The 22,548-nt window shown below is 52.8% G+C and overlaps 9 protein-coding genes across 9 annotated transcripts; 6 read left to right on the top strand and 3 right to left on the bottom strand.

The window, feature by feature from the left end:
* Window positions 1-31: 31 nt before the first annotated feature.
* On the top strand, window positions 32-2,226 carry P168DRAFT_326687 (putative lysyl-tRNA synthetase). Its single transcript, XM_024841156.1, has 5 exons — window positions 32-165; window positions 383-636; window positions 699-863; window positions 920-1,345; window positions 1,396-2,226. The coding sequence occupies exons 1-5, from the start codon at window positions 110-112 to the stop codon at window positions 2,139-2,141; spliced, it is 1,647 nt and encodes a 548-aa protein (XP_024693525.1). The 5' UTR covers window positions 32-109; the 3' UTR covers window positions 2,142-2,226.
* Window positions 2,227-2,605: 379 nt separating this feature from the next.
* Window positions 2,606-3,599, top strand: P168DRAFT_281286 (alpha/beta hydrolase; the record flags this gene model as incomplete). The annotated part of the gene is made up of 2 exons (XM_024835922.1): window positions 2,606-2,835; window positions 2,888-3,599. The coding sequence occupies 2 exons, from the start codon at window positions 2,606-2,608 to the stop codon at window positions 3,597-3,599; spliced, it is 942 nt and encodes a 313-aa protein (XP_024693524.1).
* A 187-nt stretch (window positions 3,600-3,786) lies between these two features.
* Window positions 3,787-5,173, top strand: P168DRAFT_310418 (uncharacterized protein). The gene is made up of 3 exons (XM_024839395.1): window positions 3,787-3,886; window positions 3,934-4,086; window positions 4,174-5,173. The coding sequence occupies exons 1-3, from the start codon at window positions 3,823-3,825 to the stop codon at window positions 5,058-5,060; spliced, it is 1,104 nt and encodes a 367-aa protein (XP_024693523.1). The 5' UTR covers window positions 3,787-3,822; the 3' UTR covers window positions 5,061-5,173.
* A 78-nt stretch (window positions 5,174-5,251) lies between these two features.
* Window positions 5,252-7,817, bottom strand: P168DRAFT_267728 (uncharacterized protein; the record flags this gene model as incomplete). The annotated part of the gene is made up of 3 exons (XM_024835055.1): window positions 7,489-7,817; window positions 7,077-7,302; window positions 5,252-6,995 (listed from the first exon to the last, which is right to left on the bottom strand). The coding sequence occupies exons 1-3, from the start codon at window positions 7,670-7,672 to the stop codon at window positions 5,252-5,254; spliced, it is 2,154 nt and encodes a 717-aa protein (XP_024693522.1). The 5' UTR covers window positions 7,673-7,817.
* A 179-nt stretch (window positions 7,818-7,996) lies between these two features.
* Window positions 7,997-10,811, bottom strand: pxa1 (putative peroxisomal ABC transporter (PXA1)). Its single transcript, XM_024837074.1, has one exon. It carries the CDS (start codon window positions 10,530-10,532, stop codon window positions 8,061-8,063), a length of 2,472 nt encoding a protein of 823 aa, XP_024693521.1. The 5' UTR covers window positions 10,533-10,811; the 3' UTR covers window positions 7,997-8,060.
* A 3,864-nt stretch (window positions 10,812-14,675) lies between these two features.
* psrA (putative general stress response phosphoprotein phosphatase Psr1/2) lies at window positions 14,676-16,621 on the top strand (the record flags this gene model as incomplete). The annotated part of the gene is made up of 5 exons (XM_024833483.1): window positions 14,676-14,775; window positions 14,852-15,990; window positions 16,045-16,194; window positions 16,247-16,345; window positions 16,409-16,621. The coding sequence occupies 5 exons, from the start codon at window positions 14,676-14,678 to the stop codon at window positions 16,619-16,621; spliced, it is 1,701 nt and encodes a 566-aa protein (XP_024693520.1).
* Window positions 16,622-18,223: 1,602 nt separating this feature from the next.
* Window positions 18,224-19,108, top strand: P168DRAFT_317965 (uncharacterized protein; the record flags this gene model as incomplete). The annotated part of the gene is made up of 3 exons (XM_024840156.1): window positions 18,224-18,423; window positions 18,860-18,908; window positions 19,010-19,108. 3 exons carry the CDS (start codon window positions 18,224-18,226, stop codon window positions 19,106-19,108), a joined length of 348 nt encoding a protein of 115 aa, XP_024693519.1.
* A 507-nt stretch (window positions 19,109-19,615) lies between these two features.
* P168DRAFT_289779 (putative protein phosphatase PP1 regulatory subunit Sds22) lies at window positions 19,616-21,520 on the top strand. Its single transcript, XM_024837073.1, has 7 exons — window positions 19,616-19,879; window positions 19,969-20,000; window positions 20,086-20,157; window positions 20,251-20,547; window positions 20,595-20,669; window positions 20,726-21,128; window positions 21,181-21,520. Exons 1-7 carry the CDS (start codon window positions 19,738-19,740, stop codon window positions 21,195-21,197), a joined length of 1,038 nt encoding a protein of 345 aa, XP_024693518.1. The 5' UTR covers window positions 19,616-19,737; the 3' UTR covers window positions 21,198-21,520.
* On the bottom strand, window positions 21,412-22,254 carry P168DRAFT_326680 (uncharacterized protein; the record flags this gene model as incomplete). The annotated part of the gene is made up of 2 exons (XM_024841155.1): window positions 21,992-22,254; window positions 21,412-21,921 (listed from the first exon to the last, which is right to left on the bottom strand). The coding sequence occupies exons 1-2, from the start codon at window positions 22,118-22,120 to the stop codon at window positions 21,412-21,414; spliced, it is 639 nt and encodes a 212-aa protein (XP_024693517.1). The 5' UTR covers window positions 22,121-22,254.
* Window positions 22,255-22,548: the final 294 nt, after the last annotated feature.

Below are 22,548 nucleotides of genomic sequence, written 5' to 3'. Positions count from 1 at the left end.
GTCTCCTTTTTTGTTCCGCACAACAACCTCTTGATTCTTTCTGGATTTTGAGGATGGGATGTGAGCTCCCTGCGTAGACCGGTTTTTTCTTTACTTCACATTCTTCGCAATGATGTCTGTTCGCCCCCGGTGGGCGCTACAGCTGCGAGGGAATCTGCGACTCAGGTAAGGCTTAATATCCCCTTGTTGCCCTTGCCCATCACACATTTTTTAAAGGATGAGTTATTCCCTACATCAGAACCGCTGCATTGAGTGCTTGCATCCAATGCAAGCTATGAAACTGAACGGAGTTTGCACCTCTCTGACCCATTTACTTCACTTCGATATTCATGCCCGCATACAATTGCTAGAAAACAATATGCTAATGCTATTCGTCGTCCAGTGCAGGCTTTTCCCACGTAAAACACTCTTTTCACGCGCCTCTGCCGCGCCGGTCCACCCAGACAAGGTGTAGCAGTACCGCGTCTCCGGAGAGAGCTTTCCAAGACCGGCTGCGGGAAGTCCAGAACGCCTACGCAGAGTCGTACCCCCGTCTGGCTTCCGACTCCCGGTCTGTGAGCTGCGCGGAGTTCCGCGAGCGGTACAACCAGCTAGCCAACAATGAAACAGTAGAAGACCAGTCGGTCATAGTGCATGGTAGGTCGTGCCCGGGACGGGCTCTACAACGTTCGTCATTGTATATGTACTTAGATTAGTAGGAAGGATACGTACCTATAGACTTGCTGGAAGCAAATTGATATTCTTCGACTTGGTTCAAGATGGCCACAAGGTCCAGATTATGTGCAATCTGCGTCGACTCGAGGGGCTGTCCCGGGAGGAGTTTAAGAAACTGTACCGGCTTCTTCGCCGGGGTGATGCCTTTTGTATGTTCTTCTCTTTCTCTCGTCTCCTGCATGGCTGGGCTGAACGACCGCAATAGCTGTAACAGGTAGACCGCACCGGACCGGACGAGGCGAGCTCACGGTCGTGGCCACAGAGCTGCCCCAGCTCCTGGCCCCCTGCCTGCACGACGTCCCCCTCGATGCCACTGAACATGAACACTCGCCTTACCCTCGCCATGTCCAGTTCCTGGCGGACAAGACCGCGGCGGATACGATCAAGGCCCGCTCGGCTATCATCCAATATCTCCGTCGGTTCTTCCTCGACCGATCCTTCATGGAAGTCGATACTCCCATCATCGGAGCAGTGGCTGGCGGCGCCATCGCCCGTCCTTTCTATACAGCCGCGACGGAGTTTCCCGATCGGGAGCTGTCGCTGCGCATCGCGCCAGAGCTGTGGTTGAAGCGTCTGGTGATTGGCGGATTTGATCGGGTGTTTGAGATTGGTCCTTCATTCCGTAATGAAGGTAAGCTAATTATCTGGTCGATGAACGATCTGGTTGTTAACACAGGGCAGGAATTGATAAAACACACAACCCAGAATTCACGACCTGTGAATTCTACCACGCCTACGCCAACCTAGAGGACCTGATGACCATCACAGAGAACCTCCTCTCAGGCCTAGCCTCTCACATCCACGCCCTCAACCAAGATAACACGCTCACACCAACAACCGTCGACTTCACCGCCCCATTCCGCCGAATCGACTTCATCACCGGCATCGAGGAAAAGATCGGCCGCAAACTCCCCGACCTCGAATCCGCCGACGCCCTCGACCAAGTCAAGCACATCTTCTACGACCTCTCCCTAACCATCCCCGAGAACCCAACTCTTCCCCGACTCCTAGACGAGCTATGCGGCACATACGTCGAACCAGACTGCATCAACCCGACCTTCATCATCAACCCGCCCGAGTGTCTCTCTCCACTCTCCAAGTCCTTCGTACACCCGACTACAAACCAGCGAGTCGCCGCACGCGGCGAGCTCTTCATTGAGGGTAGAGAGATGGTGAATACGTACGAGGAGGAGAATTCGCCTTTTGAACAGCGGCGCAAGTTCGAGGACCAGCTGCGGTTTAGTCGCGATGCGAAGGAGCCCGGTGAGATGGATGAGAGCTACCTCGCGGCCTTGGAGTGGGGTCTCCCGTCTACCGGGGGGTGGGGTTGTGGCATTGATCGACTTTGTATGCTTTTCACGGGAGCCAAGCGCATTGGGGATGTTTTGCCGTTTGGGAGTTTGAGGGCTGTGACACGGAAGTCTTGAATGATGTAGATGAGAATGGGTTATATAGGCCCATGTCACATTTTGTATAGATAGTCCCGGACATTGTACTTTTAGATTAAATTCCACTACCATTACATCCAACTGGAGTATCAGTAGAGATGTAGCTGTAGTATGGTTGCATGAAGAAGTCAACATGGTGATCATACATACCAAGATATAGCAATGCCAAGACTTGATCGCCGATCCGATCCAATTAACCGTCCTGATCAATCCCATGGACTCAGAAATATACTCCGGACTTCGTCCACTGCCAACCACTGCAGAAACCGATATAAATGTTTAAATCCATCGCCCGCACAATCCCAGCCAGGCCCCTGCTGCGGCGCATCCCGCACACCCGGTCGCGGTCGATCGCAGACGGCGGCCTGCTATCCGGCTTCCTGCTCCCCCCGGTCCTCTTCGTCGGCCTGGGGGTCACGCTCTGGACGCAAAAATGTATAATGATGGTTCTGTTCCAGAACAAGATCATCTACATGCCCAGTATCCCGCCGCTGTCTAAATTCGAGACGGCGGGTGACTACGCGACTGAATGTCGTCCCGTCCGGTGGACAGAGGATTCGCTCGTTACGAAAGACCGCGTCCATATTTCTCTTTTGCTCGGAGAGATGCCGGATGAGGCTACGAAGACACCTCCAGAGGAAGTGGAGCATGTCGTTGTATTATATTTCCAGGGGTATGTCCTCCCTCCCCTCAACATCTCGGACATCCCCAGCTCACACCCCCAGGAATGCATCATCCCTCCCCCCACGCCTCCCATTCCTATCCCAAGCACTGAAAAAGGCCAAACAGCCCCCCTCATCCCCCCACCGAAAGATCACCATCGTAGGCGTTTCCTACAGAGGCTACTGGACCTCCAGCGGCCGGCCCTCCCAGCGCGGCATCGAGATCGACGCCAAGGCAGCGCTGTCGTGGGCCCTCCACAAATACGCCCACCTGCCTCGCGTGAAGATCGTCCTCTGGGGCCAGAGTATAGGCGCCGGTGTCGCGACAGGCTTAGCAGCAGAGTATCGTGCCAATCCGTCCGAATTTGCGACTGACGATTTACGCATCCCGATTAGTGGACTCGTGCTTGAAACGCCTTTCACTTGCATGGAGGACCTTCTGCTGGCGTTTTATCCGCAGAAGTGGCTGCCGTATCATTATCTGGGGCCGTTTTTGCGCTCGCATTGGGATAGTGTTCGTGCTGTGGAGAGGATTGCTGGTGTGGGTTTGGACGGGGAGATGGACGCCCAGGACGGTCCCACTCCCCAAATCCTATTACTCGAAGGCGAAAAAGACGAAGTCGTCCCGGCAGGAAACGCAGAAATTCTAGAACGCCGCTGTCGCGAAGTGAAGCTAGACGTACAGCGGAAAGTGATTCCCAGAGCGCTGCACTCAACCGTCATCATGGACACAACCGGCCAGCGTGCGGTGGCAGACTTTCTCAAAACGATTTAGGTATGTTCTTTTCGACCCTTTCGCCTCCCCCTTAATTAATTTATTGTAGTAGATAAGCCGGCCGTCCGTCGGTAAGCGCATAAATGGAGAGTCGGAATTCGGAACGGGCCGTACGTTAGTTTGCGCGCTGCGTATAAAAGCGCCAACGAAGTTCGTTTTTCGTGCGGGGAAGCAATCTCTTTCTCCATACTACTCTGGGCACTCTCAAGTGGGCTTTGTCGATATGGGTTTGGATGATATTCCGCAGGCCCAAGCGGTCACTGTGAGTTTGAAGGAATTGACTGAGGGTATGCATCGTTTTTACTTTATTGAGAATAGTACTGATGAGTGATAGGCACCGTCTCGTTCGATACCCTCACCGAAGCCTTCGGTCCCTCTTCTCTGGGCATAATCGTCGTCAAAGACCTGCCGTCTGAATTCGCGCGTCTGCGCGCACAGGTCCTCTCCAATGCATCATATCTCGCCGCTCTACCAGAGGAAGAACTCGGTATGACTACCACCTTATCTTCCACTAAAACAACCACCACAAACCAGCACCCCACATCTATATCACGGCGAAAACTAACACTCAAAGAATCCCTAACCTCCCCCCAAGCAAAATACCTCGTCGGCTGGTCCCGCGGCAAAGAAACCCTCCGATCCGGACACTTTGACACCCTCAAAGGCTCCTACTACGTCAACTGCGCCTTCTACCAGGACCCGAACCTGCAGAGCGCCCCGGCAGCCGACTTTCCCGATTTCCCAGAGTACACAGCGCCCAACATCTGGCCGCCTGTGGATAAACTGCCCACTTTCAAAACCAGCCTGGAGGAGCTATGCACGCTTATTATCGACACCGCGGCGCTCGTTGCGCGCGCTTGCGATCGCTTCGCCGTCGCTAATAACATCGAGGGCTACAAGGAGGGGTATCTTGAGCGGGTTGTTAAATCCAGTTTGACTACCAAGGCGCGACTCCTTCACTACTTTCCTTCTTCCACCACCACCACCACCACCACTCCCCAAGATAATAAAGAAGAAGAAAAAGAAGAAGGCGACGACGACTGGTGCGCAACCCACCTCGACCACGGCTGCCTAACAGGCCTCACCTCCGCGATGTTCATCAACGAATCCACCGCCTCCCTAACCCCCTCCACAGGCGGCACACCCCCGCTCACCGAACTGCCCACATCCCCAGACCCAAAAGCAGGCCTGTACATCCGGTCCCGCACAGGCGACATCGTCAAGGTTAACATCCCGCGCGACTGTCTCGCGTTCCAGACGGGCGAGGCGCTGCAGTTGATTACGCGCGGGCGGTTTAGGGCCGTGCCGCATTTTGTGAAGGGGGCGAGGGGGAACGGGGAGGGAGGGGATGTGGCGAGGAATACGTTGGCGGTCTTTACGCAGCCGAATCTTGGGGAGGAGGTTGATGAGGGGGTTACGTTTGGGGAGTTTGCGAGGGGGGTTGTTAAGAGGACTTATTGATTGTTGTTATTTTATCTTCTTTTTTCTGTCTTTGTGGGTGAGTTGTATATCTGGAGGAGGTTGACTGCATAGATGGGTACTGCAAAGTTGATGTGATCATGATTGATCTGTTTGTGTGGGTTAGATATCGTGTCCATTATGTATTTATGCTATTGAATACTTCCCTGCACTGGACAAGCTTGATGTTGGTATTAAACATGCTTTGGCCGCTTCGACTCCGGCACCCAATCCCCCCCTTCACTCTCCTCAGTCCCACCCCGAAGCTGATCCAAACGCGCCACAAACTCCTCCTCATCCTGCTCATTCATCTCCTCATCCCCCTCACTCTCCCTCTCATCCTCCCCATACATGCCCTGCCCAGACCCCTCCTCCGCCTCACTAACAGTATTACTCACATCCGTCCCTCCCAACCCCGTACTAACCAACTTACTCAACTTCCCCACCTCCGCAAAGCTCGACTTCGGCTTCGACGGCCGTCCAGGATCACCCGGGATCTTCGCCATGCGCATATCAACGGGGTTCGCATCGCCGTCGATGATCTTCAGGTTCGCCCGCCACATCTTAACGTCGCGCGTCTCGCTGTAATGGCCCACATCCTCGCCGTTCAGCGAGTCTATCGCGAGCGTCTGCGTGCGGAAGTCGCCCCAGAACCACGTCTTACCCTCTGCAATGCGGTGGTCTGCCCGTTGGGAGTATGCGCGCGCCTTGGAAACGCCGGCGGCGTCGAGCGTGCAGTCCAGCGTGCCGAAAAGTAGCTGCAGGGCGTCGGGCTCGTAGCATCGTCCGATGATCATGTCCTGGGAGACGGTTATGGTTTTGCCTTCGTGTACGCGGTACCAGCTGCCGTGGTCGGTCATGCCGAGGGTTTGGAAGACGTCGGCGACTTGGTCTGGGTTTAAAGGCTGGGGGTGGATGTCGTGGCGGGATTTGGGGGCGTGTTTGGCGTAGACTTTGCCTGAGATGCGCACTTTGTATTGCTCTGCGAGTTGGGGGGAGGTGGGGTCTTCGATGCAGTTGGTTAGGTGGAGGGTGATTTTGTCGATGACCATTATGTCTACTGGTGGGGTGCGCAGGCGCACGGCGTCGCCGATGGCTAGGAGCTCTGCGCCGATGAAGATCCCTCGGCAGGAGATGGAGGCGTTGGGCCAGGTTCCTTGGAAGTGGTATTTGTCGAGAAGGCTGAAGGAGGACATGATGGTCAGGGCGTATTCGATCGATGGGTGTAGCTGGGGTCGGGGGATGCCTTGTAAGAAGACCTCGTAGGCGTTGAACGGTTTGATGCATTTGAGAGGGACGTATCGGTAGTGGAGGGAATAGCTCTTGTCCATGCTGAGGGGGTCAGGGAAAGTCTCCACGCGAAACCCGGAGTAATTGATGCCTGAGGATTTAGGGGCCGTCTCTACCAGGTCTTGAAGCATGACTTCTTCCTCGGGGACCTGGCCGACGACGCCAGCCCGCCATTCGGGCGTTCCGTTGTACCGACCATCGGTAGGAGAGTAGATCTGGATGCTCTTGGTTGCCGGGTTCCACGCCAGCTCGCCCTCAAACCCAGTAGTCCAGAGAACAAGCTCTCCGACACGAGGAAGGTAGGCAGGCTGCATGTCCAGTTTTTCAAGGTACTCATCCAGTCGGGGCCGCTCTGCTCTCCAGTCCATACTGGCGGTTTCCTTAATCGCTGTGCTTAAGCTCCCACGCTTTCTGAGCTCTGCAACAGCCATCTTGAACACGTCTGGCGTCCCTTCCTTGTCGACAATGCCGGGCTCTCCGGAGTGCACAGGTCGCCCCGGTGGTCTGCCGGGTGGTCTACCTACCGGTCTACCAGGAGGCCTACCAACGGACTTCCGACTACCAGCAGGCCTCCCAGGGGGTCTTCCGACCGGTTTTGGACTCTCGGTCGATTTTGGAGTCGGCGTACCCATCGGCCTCCCCATTGGTCTCCCCGTCGGCCGACCACGAGGTTTCCCGCCCCCTATACAACAGTTTAGACTGGTTGGAAGATGGAAGTAATGGTCGAACTCACTTTGATCACGCTTCGCCATCTTCTCACACAGCAGACATTCGCAGGGACCAGCCCCGCCCGTCATGAGATAATAGAAATGCGGAAAGAACTGAATAGTGGAATAGAAGTACGAGCCATACGGGTGGCCGTAGAGAAACCGATCACGGATATCGGGATTGGTTCCGCGCGGGCGATCAATGAGAGCATATCCTTCCGGGAGTGTGTCGAGGACATATTTCATTCCTGGACAAGTCAACACTGCCCAGAGGGGAATATAAGACAAAATAACATGATGTAAAATGGGACAATTAATGGTTGAAGCCGGCTACGAGGATCAACACGAAGTCTACAACGCAGTAGAAACAACCAACAAAAGTATGTTCTCGAACAAGCTTGTCTTAGTTCATAGAAAACTACTAGTATACGTACCTGCCTCGGCAGCCCCCGTCTTCTGCAACCATAACGAAGCCAGCTTCTCCCGATAAGTGTGATCATCCGGTAGTCCAAAGCCCGGCCCCGTGGGCCAGGTGTTCTGGTCTCCATCGCTGAACGTTTGATCAATGGGGATGACCATGAAGTTCTCATCGTCGCCTGACCCCGGGGAGGTGGACATGTTGACAACGCTGAGGAAGCTGCTTCAAGTGAGGATTTGGAGAAGCGGTCTTCTTTGTCCTAGCGATAGTAGGGAGTTGGCATAATTGAAAAATCGGTACGAGGGAGAGTAAAGGAGAATAAACACTGTGGAAAAAGAGACCGTCTCATCTGTAAATCCAGAATGCAAGCTGGATGATGGAGAAAGTAGATCAAGATCATCCGTCCGGCGGTCTTGGCGCCCTTCCGACTGGACGGAGGTCATGTGATCACTACCATATACTCTAAACCGTGAGCACCAGAGAACGAGATGCTAAATAAAGGCAAGAAAAGTTCATACAAAAGATTAAATCAATGGCTATAAATGTCTAGCTAAATACATAGGGTATACCCTGCACAACAGTATCCAATCAGTCGGTCTCGGGCTGCAACTCAGCCACCACAGCCTGGCTATCGTCCTCGGACTTCTCCACGTACGGCGGCGGCGCAATTTCACCATCCGCAGCCCACACCTTGTTCAGCTCGGTCTCAATCTCCTCGCGGCGCTGCTTCCACTCGTCCACCTTATCCAGACGCTGACGCAGCTCTTGCAGCTCCCGCTCCACACCCAGCTTCTCCTTGGCGGTGCCGATCTGCTGGAACTCCCACTGGTCTCCGGCGGCGCCTAGGCCCAGACTCAGGTTGTAGGTGTGATACTTCTTGAGGGAGGCGCGGGTAGAGATGGTGATCACAGTTATGCCCCGGTCTTTGGCGCATTGGTACAGGAGGCCTTCGACGTCAGACGAGACAGCCGAGGTGCCCTCGTCGAGGAAGGCGTAGCGCGGCTCGTGGTAGAACAGCCGGGCCATGGCCATGCGTTGCTTCTCGCCGCCGCTGAAGACGTCCTTCCATTCTTTGCGGGCATCCCATCCGCCCTCGCGCGAGGGGAGATAACCCAGGTGCGCGTCGTCCAGGACCTTCTGCAGTTGAGCGTCGGTGAACCCGGCTTCGCGCATGTCGATCTCCGTGTGTGGGTAGATGACCTGGTCGCGGAGTGTTCCCACGCTGAGGTAGGGGCGCTGGGGAAGGAACATGATACCGTCTAGGCCAAAGCCGCGCGGGCGGCTCACGAGTCCGCGGTAGACGGGCCAAAGGCCCGCGACAATTCGGGAAATCGCCGACTTGCCCACGCCGTTCGATCCCGAGATCAGGAGGTGGTCTCCGGAGTGCACGACGAATGACAATGACTCGAGGAGCTCGTCTCCACCCATGGGGTAAAGGGACGGAGCAACGATGGGGACCTGCTCCAGACGCACACCGTCGAAGCCGTTGTGAATGGTACCTTGCACATCAGCTAACGAGTACAACTCGGCGTGTGAATCCCGCGGCGGGTAGTATGCGTCGGCATGCACCCGGTGGAGCGTCGAGATGAGAGTATAGACTCGGGAGGTGTAACCAGCCAGTTCCGAAATGTCCTTAATACTGTACATCATCCGGCCGCCTGCATCTGCCAGGGACAGCATCAGGCGTTTATTAGTAATGAACTCCTTCATGCGCCCGCGCTCCCGGCCAACCTCCTGGGGCGCATCGATCATCTCCAGCTCACCACCCATGCCACCCCAAGCGGGCAGGAAGACCGGCAGAGAGCTGACCAGGTAGCCAAAGGCAGACCAGGCGTATTTCAGAATCATATCCTCGATCATGTTGTATCGGATTTTGAGGCTGTAGATCCTCTCCATCCACAATTGAAGATCCTTGAAGCTTCTCATGAGGAAGACGCGCTCGATGTCGGCCCCGCCGTAAAACGAGATCTCCTCCGCATTAGCGAGCAGCCGCGAGTGTAGCCCTCGGAAGTCACCCTCCTTCTTTCCTTCGACCGCTTTCAGTTTCCCAAACGGCGGTGACAGCTTCCGTAAGACGACAGCGGTGCTGAAGTACGCCGAGAGCATTCCCGTCAGGGCCAACGGGCCTAGAGAGCGATACAGTTGGTAGTTGAAGACAAAGAGATCCACCAGAGGCTTGCCCATAGACGAGTAGAGGGACGCGGCGGCGGAGCAGAAGAGGGTGAGGTCCTGGGTGATGAACTGATCGGGGCCTTGACCGATGCCCCCATCCAAGTTCATCAACCGGTAGTAATTATCATCCTTGGTCAGATAAAGATCGTGGATATACCGCGTGAGGCGGGTTCGGAAGGCGATAGACACCTTGTGCTTGAGGAATTTGATCATCGCGTTGGTATAGGACGCGAGCGTCCCGATACCACACCACTTGACCACACCCCATGAGAAGGATCGACCATTGCCCGCCACCAAGTCTCTGACGATCTCACCGTCCAGCCGCGCGATAAGCAGCGACAGGTATGTCCGGAGGAGCAAGAAAACACCGTGTCCCATCAACAGTCCCGTTTCTTTGCTGCTCCAGCGGGGCACCATGATACTTCCCAAACTGAGAAACTGGTGCAGGAAGGCCAGATTCAGACCCGGCTTGGTGGTCGGAGGCGGGATCTGACTGGCGGACTCGCCCTCGCTCGTGCGGGCCGACCGGGGCGGATTCAAAAACAGTCTCCGGTGGGCATCGAAAGTGGTCAGTTTTGTTGGGGATATCTTGATCTTCGAAGTCGAGTCCCGGTAAGGGACGTAAATGGTCCGCGTCCCATCCTTCTCTCGGATCCCGGAATTTCGGCGGAGTAAGCGTCTCCCTTGGGCGCGCTCTTGGGATCTCGATCGCAGCCAGCTGTAACCGCCATAGCTTGACGAAACGATGGACAGGAACAGGGCGACTGTTGCGAGGAGTTTGGTTATCTTGGAGGAGCGGCTGAACCGGGAGCGAAGCAGTTTGGCGTAGTGGGAGAAGAGGCTCGCAAGGGGATCCTCCCGCGAGCGTAGCGTTGACTGGGCGGCCATTTCGAGGTCCGATGAAGATAATTCTCGGTATACTCTTGTGTCGTAGGTAAGGCCTCCGCCTTAGACTGAGTGCTCTAAGAGCCACCAACCCCCTAGAGCAGGGTGTCGGCCATGAGGGAGGCCTCCAAAGGATACACAGGATACACTGGGGGATGGGGAGGGGAATCGAGGGGTCACAGGTTGGATGGAAGTCGTTGCAAGGATATTATTTAGAAGTCAAGCCGGGTGAGTTGGCGACGGACAGAGTCAAGCATCTCCCGGGTGAGGAAGTTGTCGATCGGACAGTCCAGGGTTTGGGTGACGGCATCGCATGTGAACCTCGGCGTCCATAATGCGGAGGGACCAGCTCACGTGTATAGCCGGATGACTAACCGCAGAGGTCATTCAGCGATCAGCTACATGGGATGACTGTGGCCTTTTCAAGCTAATCTCATAGATATGAGGCAGATATTTCTGTAATATGTATAATATAAGATGCGGGGGTTCAGATTTCTATGGGTTGGGCACATTTGGCTGTATACAAGCGGTGCTGATGTCATTATTCATTTTCCTGGGTAATATCCGTCAGTCGAACAAACAAATAGTACCAGTATATGCGAGTGCAGCTCAATGGACTTATGGATCCTACTAAAATGTATATGCCGTACTTTGGTCGATGTTCGGCGGTAACTAGGTGCAGACGAAAATGAGACCACAGAGTGAAGTGTGATATTACACAGGCTCTGGGAAAAGATGCCGCGAGGCCGAGGCTGACAAGACCATTGGCTGTGGTTCCCCGGTAAGCGCCCGGTTGCCAGAACGGTCAAGCAGTGGAGGAGTCAGGAGGGCCGACCCCCAGGTTATATTGCCTTAGTGTCTTTAGTAGAGGTCCAGGAAGAACAGCTATTCGTGGGCCCTATGAAAATATTTGTCCTTGCGAGATCATCCTAAGCCCTCCTTTTAGTATGATTTCCTGCCATCCCTGGTACTACCCCGGGGATATTGTCGTCAAATCAGGTGTCATCTGGGGTCGTCGCGTAATGGTTGATTCCTCGTACAATATGGTTACCAGTACGATACCAACCGATCTTATGAGAGTATGCAAGACCGGTGTAAATATATGCACCATGAAATGACAGGATCTATGGATTACAATACAAACCAAGGAGACAATTGCTTACCTGTAGAGGGTGAGTTCGTCCACGGTCTGATCTCGGGTTCCACGGGTGGCACTAGGGTCACAGCACGAGGCCGCGCCCTTATGCGGCCCATCTCCCGCCGGAGGACAAACTTCTCGACAAGGTAGGAGATGAGAGCCTAAGCGATGCAGCTGACAAGCGGCAACTCAAGGGGGGTTTTAGAGGCCCTGCCTGACCTTGCAATGCAATGAAAATCAATATCTGACTCTGCGCACCGGAGCAGCGGTTACGCATTCTCGAGCATTTGGTTTCCCTGTCACCGATTGACTGTTCCCCCACATTATTGAAGGCATTGGAATGCTCTGGTGTCGAATTCCGCCAATGTCTGAACCATGATCACGCTGGAGGGAAGGACGGAGGATCCTGTCACAGCAACGGGAGCTTGTTTGGCGTGACATTCCCGAGGACGCACAGCGTGATACAGGATAATTGATACGGGGTGGTGGGCAACTAGTGCGCCTGGGCGGGTCCGCCATGGTCTCTCCCATCATCGGTCGACGGGAATCTCATCAAACGAACGCCTTCTTTGCTTGAAAGCTCTGCACGGACCTCAGAAGTCCATCGAGGTTCCTGATTTGCGAGATAGGTATGAACTGATTTCCCTCACGATAGAAGCTGGAGCCCAAATCAGATCGCCTGTCTGAGGGATACCGGATGATGGTGGAGAGTGGTATGGGGGCGGGCAAATCAATAGCGACGGAAAAAGTGGGCCACTAAAAAAAGGGCAGACGGCGCGGTTTCCCATCTCCCTCCAATGAGAAAGGGAGAAACAGCGATAAACCCCATCCGCAGCAGGCGCAGACCCATAGGGCACACGGCTTGGTCGTATTTAGACTGGAGAATCACGGTGATGGGTGATTGAGTCGGGAGGGTCTGGACAAATAGGAGGCTGAGAAGGCGGAATATCGTGAGGAGCTAGGATACCTTAATACTAGGATCTTAAACCAGATGGATAGAATCAGATCCCGTTGGGCTGAAAATAGCAATGATCGGCTCAATAGCTGTAATATTGACAGGCCTGGTAATGGAGGATCACCCGTCACCTGAAATAATTATAGTAAACTCCAGATATTGTCACGGGTGGAAGGGGGGAAAGGAGATGGAGGGCGGATGATCATCCTGATGATATACCTTGTCTTATCAGTTGGACCAGGGGAATGAGATTGCAGACTATGGAGATATCATGAAATTGAGGGAGGGTAGTGCAGCCATCCATACCACCCAATATAAAGAGAAATAATAAGATAAACACAACAAAATCAACCACAGGAAAGAGTCTCACGCCAAGCTTGTTTGCATCAATCTTCGATGTTGCATCGAATTATCAACCCTGACACTATTCGTAATTTCTATCAGCCGGCCACTCTGTACCCCTGTTTGAGTATCACCTGGTAACATTGATACATACCACCGGGTAGAGACTGTTTCGATAGATGAACATAAGGCAAGTTCTTTGATTTCTGATTACTCCAACTGAATTATTCGTCTTAGTGTCAGTTTCTTATTGTGTCTCCATAAAACATACCTGATTTCTCCTGGTGAACCAAAGTACCAGGAAAAACTCCGTCAGTCGACCCCAAGCGCCTGACCCACTTGGCTGTGTCTTGCAGTCCTGGGTCCAAGTCTAGACTGTAACTTGTGTATTTCCCTTTCATACAGGACAGTGGTAACATCCAGACATCTACATGACTCAAGACACCAAAGTATGCTCCTTTGTAGAATAACACCAGGGGAATGATATTGAAAGGGAGAATTATCATTCTAAGGTAGATTGTCTTTTCATTCTTCCTTCTCCCTCCATGGTTTCTACTTCCTCCCTTGTGTTTCGCAACCATTGCACAGGGCTAGTTAAGGAGGAATAACCATTAGTAACCACTTCATACCTGGGTTTGTTTCCAGTCCCTGTCCTCCTTTATGCCCTTCTTTTCTTCCCTCTTCCTTTTTGACATTGGAAGAAATCTAAAGCAGGGAAAATATATCATTCACAAATCATACTATAATACCCACCAGCTGATGAGGTCTCATACTCTCCTTCTCATCTCCTCTGCCTGCTGACTGGCAACTGGCAATACCAACCAGACCAAGAATACCCACTGGAACGAAAATTACCACATTACCAGGCGGAATTTCACCACCCCAGGAACCGCCACGTGACCCGCCCCCCCTCGAGCCAAATCGCCCCCCAGTCTTTTCTGACTCTTGACAGTCTTGAGTCTTCCCAAGTCTGGATTTGCGGCGTTGCTCTTTTTACGCCGAACAACCACGATCTTTTATTCCCGAACTGGTCTCATTCCACCTTATCTTCCCCCCCCCTCTTGATCGGCTCCTTTTCCCTTCCTCCCCTGGTGACTGTTGCTCCAACTCTCTCCTGTCTGATCTCTCAGTTCCCCATGAGTTGTTAAACAGTTGATTATCACTCTTGTTGTCTGGTGACCATCACTCGGGCTTGAGAGAGTCTCTGGGCTAATCGATATCCTGCCCCGTACACATTGGAGCCCGGCCCCCCCCCATTTGCGACTCAACACCACTCTTTCCTTTCTCCCAACACACACTCTCTCTCTTCCTCATCGCACAGCCGTCGCATCTGCTTTCCGGTCTATTTTCAAAGAAAACAAAGGCCAAGAAAGTAGGCAGTGGGAGTGCTGGGCACTAGCCTCAATTCAGGCGGTGGTCCGGGAGCCAGAATCTCCTGCTGTGGACTAGACTAGTACAGGACCTAGTGCCTACTTACCACGACTAGCAGCTTAAGCCAGAGCAATCGACCGCCCTTCCAACCCCCCAACTCCTCATCCAGGAGGTGCGACTTGAGCTCGCTCTACTTTCGAGCCCGCCCCATCTTTTATTTCTTTTTCTTCGGTGGATTCCCGGCGGTCATCTACCTCGTGCGCTTTTCCCCTCTGTGCCACTCCATTCCAACCTTTTGAGGACCGTCTTGTCTTCGCGTGAACCTCGCTCTGCACCCTCCATGCCCCGAGGGACCTCAGAGCGGGATTCGGTACCATCCAACCCTCATCCGGCCGTTGAAGAAGCGCCCATGCCTGTCGCGACGGGCCCACCCGTATCAAGTAAGCTCCTCGTCCCTTCACCATCAACTCCCCCTATCCTTGCGCCCGACGCCCGCTAATTCATCTGTTCTTTCAGCTCCTGAATCGGGGCCGCAGGAAAATGATACCCTCGCGAGTGCGTCGCCACCGTCAAAGTTGTTAGAGACGCCTGCGGACCCGGCTCAGAACCCCGAGGCTGCGTCCACTTCCAGTGGCGCCGGCACCTCCAGGAGACATCTACTGTTACCCATCTCGTCGCGGGTGTCGTTGAGAGCCGATCGTCAATCCACGCCCGACCAATCGCAGGATGGGACCCACGACGATTCCGAGAACACGCTGCGTGGCTCGCGGAGGAGTATTTTAAAGGGCCACCGTGATCGAAGCCGGGGAAGTAGCATGCGATCCCGGCGGCAGAACCAGGAGGAGGCCAGCGTGGAGGAAAACAAAGCCACGGCGACCCCCGAGTTGCGCGATGCGTCGACCGATCGAAAAAGCAAGGTCTCCTACCGGATTTTCGCCTTCCTGAGCTGCTGCTCGTCCAATGTCGATTCGGAGGACAATGCGATTCCGGCGAAGATGAAGACGCCGCCGCCGCGACAGCCATCGGTTTCTCACACCCAGCCCACGCCCGAGAAGGCCGAGACCAACGCGGGCGACGCCAGCACGGCCCAGTCTAAAGAACAGAGTTACTTCAGAGACGAAAAGCCCAAGTCAACCGTGACACCCGATCAGCCACCGTCTCCGGTGGCGGAGGAAGCGTCCGCAGGCCCCGACCGCGGATCGCAGCTGGACGGCACGGCGTCCACGCCAAACCCGCCGGAGTCGACGCAGTCTCCCACCCCGAATCAAAAGGAGGTCACTGTGGTACCCGGGCTAGAAGAGGTCCCACCTCCCCCTAGCCCCGCAACGGTCGAGAAGCCCGAAGAACAGCCTCAGGATCTCGCCGCCTTCCCGGGGCCGCCACGGAACGGAGAGAGTGCTCCCGTCGGCGTGCATGCGACACCCGATGATGAAGAGGTCGGGCCCAAGGACGAAGTGAACTATCCCGTGCATCATGAAGACCAGACGCAGACGGAGCTACCTCCTCCTCCGCCGCTACCCCTAGGCCCTCCCGGCAAGCAAGCGCTCGTGCAGGAGCGGTCTCACTTCCTGCTGCCTCCCGCACTTCCTCACCTGCGGGATCGAAAATGCCTAGTACTGGACCTGGACGAAACCCTGGTCCATAGTAGTTTCAAGGTAGGCTCCGTATCTGGGAACCGTCTTGAATACCCGACTAATCACCGGCAGCAGGTCCTTGAACGTGCTGATTTCACCATTCCCGTCGAGATTGAGGGGCAGTACCACAACATCTATGTGATCAAACGGCCTGGAGTCGACCAGTTTATGAAGCGAGTTGGAGAGTTGTACGAGGTGGTCGTGTTCACGGCGTCTGTCTCCAAGGTGTGTATCTCTTGAACTGCGGGTTTCTCGGGTTCTTGCTAACATCTTCTAGTACGGTGATCCTCTATTGGATCAATTGGATATCCATCAAGTCGTCCACCACCGGCTATTCCGCGACAGCTGCTACAATCACCAGGGCAACTATGTCAAGGTTCGTGGCTCGAGTGCCATCCTGATCATCGGTTTGATTATAGGTTGTTAATCTTTTTCATAGGATCTCTCCCAAGTTGGTCGCGAACTCCGAGATACCATCATCATCGACAACTCCCCCACGTCCTACATATTCCACCCCCAACATGCGATACCCATCAGCAGCTGGTTCTCTGACGCCCACGATAATGAGCTTCTCGACCTCATTCCTGTCCTCGAAGACCTTGCCGGTTCGCAAGTGAAAGACGTTAGTCTGGTTCTTGACATTGCATTGTAATGTCTGTAACTCTAGCATGTCTGGCATTTCCACACAGCGTTTTTGATTTGAATATTTCCCCCCTACATGCACAGCCCGGATCTTAGAGGCATTTCTTCCCTTTCCTTTGTTCGACTACTGGATCTGTCGGCCTCGCCCTGTTGGTAAGCGTGCGATCGACAGCGACGTCCGAGTGTATGTGTCTTACTTTTCTCCCGTTCCCCTGTGATAGCCATGTCTTTTTTTTTTTTTCTGCCACGCTCCCAGCGAGCCGATACCTCGATTCCCTTTTGATTTTGTTGTTCATTCCCATCCCTGGCCATTCCCCCTTCCAGTTCTGCTTCCCTTGTGTTACTTTTTCTTCCTTTCTTTTTTCCCTTCTTGCATCCCGCAGGCGTCTGTCTTGGCCCCTAGCCAAAATTCTTCTGATATCATGTATACACGCGTGATTTACTCTCTTTTGATTCTCATCTGTCTTTTTTTATCCTCTTCCCTCCCCCTCTGTTTTTATTTCCCTTGAGTGGGACCGAATCGCCCCGAGCGGCTTGAACTACAATCAAGATTTCCTTCTCAGTATCTGTGATCACTATTCAAAACCCATTGTGTTTTTTCTTTCCTCGATTTGTACAACTCGATTTGTTAGGAGTGTTCCCTGCAAGGGAGGGTACGTCCCTGTGATCTCCACCCACCTGTCCCCGTAACTCCTGACCAACCACCTCGGATGTAACCATCGCGGCAGAATCCAACGATCACCGAATGTACATGTATAGTAGTACACCTTGAATCCATCCAAATCCAGTAATCCATACCAAGTCGGTAAACTGCTCACAGGAGGTGATGTGAATGCGGGGGACGGGGGCCACAATGCTATCAGGCAAATCATGATGACGAGCCATGGGCAGCAAGGCGCGGTAGGTTGGATAGGTAGGTATCTTACATGTCTCAGTAGGTGAGAAACGATGGACACCCCGCGGTCCAAAGTCACCATCCAGGAGGTAAAACAAATGGCCAAGCCGCGCAGACATCAGGATCAGAGATGTATTGTCTTTCCCTTAAGCGAGTCGAGCAGTGACTCCAAGTATATGTTAGAGTTGGTTAGTAGATAGGTCTATTCCTATGTCATGCTCGCTTCTTAGTATAGACAAGATAAACCAGGTCAGGCCTCCTACTACCTTTAACTTGAGAACTCCTCAGAGTGCAGATGTCGAGCCTGTTACTTCTTATCTAGTATAGACTTAGATCAGGCATCCTACTAACTTTGATTTTAGACCTGCTCAGAGTGCAGATGTCAAGCCTGTAACTTCTTATCTGGTATAGACCTAGATCAGGCCTCCTACAAATAAAAGCCTTCTTGAAGTGCATCTTTCAAACCTGATACGTCTTAGCATAGATCAAGCCCCCCACAAATCAAAGCCCTCAAAGCTGGTAACTCATCACTCGGTCAGTTATCGCGCTTCATGTCACCTTCTCCTTAATCTATATATCGAAACATATAGGTAGTGGACATAACGGTATATAAACAGCCAAAACCCCACCGTCTTCCACCAAAAATCACACCTTCAACCAACTCCCTCCTCTCAATACTTACCTCTACAATCCAACCATCCAACACCAAGCCCCACCATGAAATTCTCCAAGATCCTCGCCGTCATCGTCCTACCAGCGTCCATAGTCCACGCTGCCGCCGTGGCTGTAGACCAGGAAAGCACCGGCCTCGAAGCGCGAGGCTGCAAATGGAAAAATTGCGACGACTGCTATGAGAACGACAAGTACTGTGTTTTCTGCAACAACGGCGGCGGTATTGGCGTCTCTTGCATTGTTTGGTTTGTCTTGCTCTTTTTCATGGCCCGGGCTTGCCTGTCTTGTTATAGCGAGTAGTATTTCTAACTAGAAGGTTTTATAGCATGTCCCACTGTGATTCTTGCTGCTGAGCGGAGTGGCTGGTACGGGGGCTTTGGTATGGACTTACCACCTACATATCTCCTGGGGGATACGTCAGGTTGGGGTGGTCAAAGCCCTAGAAGAGACAAGAGAAGGATTTCATGTTCTGTTATATGACGAACTGGAAACTCCCTGCCTTGTTTGTTGACTGGTTATCTGTGTCTGTATTTAGCTACACTCTTTAGTATATCTTATTCTACTCTTTATACTTGCATAGCAGTGATTATAACTACCAATACGCTGTACTTAGGAAAGTTAAATATAATAGGTAAGGTTCTATTCATAGTACACTTTTAGCTAATCCTCTCGCTATTGTAGGTTACAAGATAAACTTGTCATGCTTGCACTTCTAATCGGCATGTTCCAGGTAAGAGCATGTTAGGCAGCAGTCTCAAGAATCAGATAATGATAGAACTGCGTCAGTCTCAGACACCACAGGCTTATCCAGCCATGCTAACTTCACTAAAGTACTCCCAAGCCGCTCTCACCCCGCAAACTCATGCAGGGCCCCCCGAGAGCGGGGGCAGCATCCCCGCGGGTCCGCCACGATCTAGGCGGGGTCGGTGACCTACAGTAGTGGCGAGTCACCCGGCGGCTCTACCGGTTAGATTGGGGGCCTTGATTGGAAGAGTCGCAAGTTTGGATCCTGTAGATTTTATAGAGCTATATTAAAGAAATCTAAGGTCTCTCTGAAAGATTTACACTGTTGCTATAAAGACGCATTGAATTAAAAGTCCCTCTTACACATCTGTCCCTGTTTGTCTTGTCAGTTTGAATCATATATATACTACGCGTGCTATGACGTTTGCGTACGGAATAGCCTATTTAGCTACGTACACATCTCAATTAGTCCATAATTTTTGTATAATCAATTAAAAAATGATTATAAATATCAAAAATCTTTCAATAATAATATACTTATATATATCAAAATAATAATATAAATGAGAAAGTCTTATACAAACTCAAGTATCTTCGCCTGAATTGTACTCACCGCCCGGTCTAAACTCCGAGCATGGCTATCAGGACCCTCCACCATCAGCTAACCCGCTAGCTTCTCACCTACTGCGCAAGGAGCTTTCCCCCGCATCGCATCGCATCACACCACCACGTCGAACCCCACCAGTTGACCTACACGATAGACTCTACGAACGGACAGATCAAGCCCTACACAGAAAGGAAAAGAGAAGAACAAAATGAAAGACAGCAAAGGATGGGACGGCAAGCTGCGCGTCGGCGATGGCCCCAAAGCGATCATCACCAACCCCGAAGCCCTGGAAGATCCCGATTACTCGGATGAGGATGCGCCACCTGTGGAGGAGATAGAGGCCGACGAGGGTATGTTGTTGTTGTTTTCTCCTGGGATAGGATTGAATGGAGGCGAAGTGGGGTTTGGAGGTTTGTACTGACGCGCGAAATTTTGGTAGATTTGTTGGTGGATGAGGATGTCGATACTGAGGTATGAGAACTCGTCGCTCGTCACTTGTCTCGTGGGCTTAGTGTTCGAGCTGAGGCGCTTGAGAGACTTTTGCTGATGGGAGTAGGAAATCGATTTGGTACATTTTCGCATTAGCTCTATCGCTGCGTTGCGGTTGGAGAGGTTTTCCAAGGTCAAGGTTAGTCTCTTTTTTCTTTGTTCTTTAGACACACTCGCTTTATGTGCAACCTCTCTATGATCTGGACTATGTACATTGGGCTGACTTTACAAGCGTCTCTGTCTCCGACAAAATCAAATCCAACGGATCGCGTTCCCCACCAACGTCGCGCAGTCGCTCATCGAACTCGACCTCTACGATAACCTCATCGGCCACGTCAAAGGCCTCGACGAATTCACAGACCTAAAGAGTCTCGACCTCAGCTTCAACAAGATCAAGCATATCAAGAACGTGTCGCACCTAACGAAGCTGACGGACCTGTACTTCGTGCAGAACAAGATCTCGACGATCGAGGGGCTGGAGGGGCTGACGCATTTGAGGAATTTGGAGCTGGGCGCGAATCGCATTCGAGTATGTCGCCCGTCCCTGGTATAGGAGAGACTATGCTGACGGGTTAGGAAATCGAAAACCTCGACTCGCTCAAGTCGCTAGAGGAGCTGTGGTTGGGGAAGAATAAGATTACTGAACTCAAGGTATTACCTTCCCTTTCACCCCCGCCGCGTGCGCAAAGAAATATCTAACAGATTAGAACCTGGATTCTCTATCAAACCTCCGCATCCTCTCCATCCAATCGAACCGGCTCACCAGCCTACAAGGGCTCTCCAAATTGCCGAACCTCGAAGAACTATACGTGTCGCACAATGCCATCACCGACCTCAGCGGCCTGGACGCCAACTCCTCGCTGCGCGTCCTCGACATCTCTAACAACCAGATCTCCAAGCTAGAGGGGCTGTCCCACCTGACGCAGCTGGAGGAGCTGTGGGCGTCGAACTGCCAGCTGGCGAATTTCGACGAAGTGGAGCGCGAGCTGCGCGACAAGGAAAAGCTGGAGACGGTGTACTTCGAAGGTAACCCGTTGCAGATGCGGGGACCGGCTGTCTACCGGAATAAGGTGCGGTTGGCTATACCGCATATCAAGCAGATTGACGCGAGTACGTTTCCCCATCTGGTTTTGAAAAACATGAGCTAACCTGGGACTACTAGCCTATGTACGAGTTTAACCCGGCAAATTGGACCGAAAGAGAGGAAAAGGCAGGACTGCAATCAGGCATTTTACACGTGGGCATCTATATTAATGATATAATGACATATCTATACGAACAACAAGTAGGGGTATCAAATGTAACAGCATCAACAACAACAACAATAACCAAACCACCCAACCCAACCACAAATCAACCAACCCTCTTCCTCCCAAATGAAAAGACACATCCCCTAGAAAGAAGCAGGATCATCCCCCTCAACACCCCGACCCGACCCATTCCCAGAAGAGTCGAGACCCTCCCGATAAAGCCCCAAAAGACTCACCCCCCCCAACCTCTCCACCTCCCCCATAACAGCCCTCTTCACCCTCCCACTCTCCCCCCTCTTCCTCGGCCCCGGCTCATCCGCCAACGCCGCAAGCGGCACCCCCGTATTGCGCATGAGATCCACATGCTGCGCACAGCGCTCCTCCACGCGAAAGGCCGTATGGAACGGGTTCCGACGCAGCGAGGACTCGTGGTTATGTCGGGATGGTTGGAGCGTGCATGTTAGGGTTGTTTGCTCTGGCTCTGCTTGTGGGGAGGAGACCCCGGGGCGGGATGAGACGGGAGAAGAAGTAGGATTGATGGGGACTTGAATCGGCGAGGCCTGGAGGGCGGTTTGTGCGGCGGTGGGGGAGTCGAAGATGGCGAGGGTCGTGCCTGTTTGCGTGGTGGTTTTGTTGGTGTTTGTTGTGTCGTACTTTTTGTTTATATTTATATTAGCCTTTTTCCACATGGAGAGACGAAGATGGGAAGAAAGAGAAGGATACCTTTAGATTGCGAAAAGTAACCACTTCTCCGAATCGCTGCAGCGCGGCGAGGATGAGACGGCTTTCGGCGAGCGTGCGCGGAGACGGCGACGTGGTGATGTGGATTGATTGGGGGGCGAGACGGGTCATTCTCTTTCTTGATTTCTTTTTTCGTTTTCTCTTCCTTTGAATTGTTGATATTGTCTTGTTGAGTTGGACAGTGGATTGGAGAATTTGGATGGAGTGCGGAGGATTGGAGATGTCTTGGCGTTTACCTATCGCAGATAGGGTCAGGTGACTTGGGGTCTATACTACACTACTATACATACAAATATACGATATAACTAGACAAAGTTCTATACTTACCTTATTCAAGAATACTTATTAGGTATCTAAAGAAACTGCATTGAGGAAGAGTTTGTTGAAGGCTGGGTAGAGAGAGTGGTTGTCTGACAAGACCGTGTGCCCCAGCATCATACAGGTGAAGGCAGAGAATCAAGCGAATTGTTTGACGCGGTAGCAACTAGGAGCTCCAGTTTCCTCGAGAGTAAATCCAAATCTCCCAACCTCCTGGTGCA

This window comes from Aspergillus campestris, assembly GCF_002847485.1.
Source record: "Aspergillus campestris IBT 28561 chromosome Unknown P168scaffold_5, whole genome shotgun sequence".
NCBI lineage: Eukaryota > Fungi > Ascomycota > Eurotiomycetes > Eurotiales > Aspergillaceae > Aspergillus > Aspergillus campestris.
The sequence above is the reverse complement of the archived record's forward strand: the minus strand, read 5'-3'. Positions and strand labels throughout refer to the sequence as shown.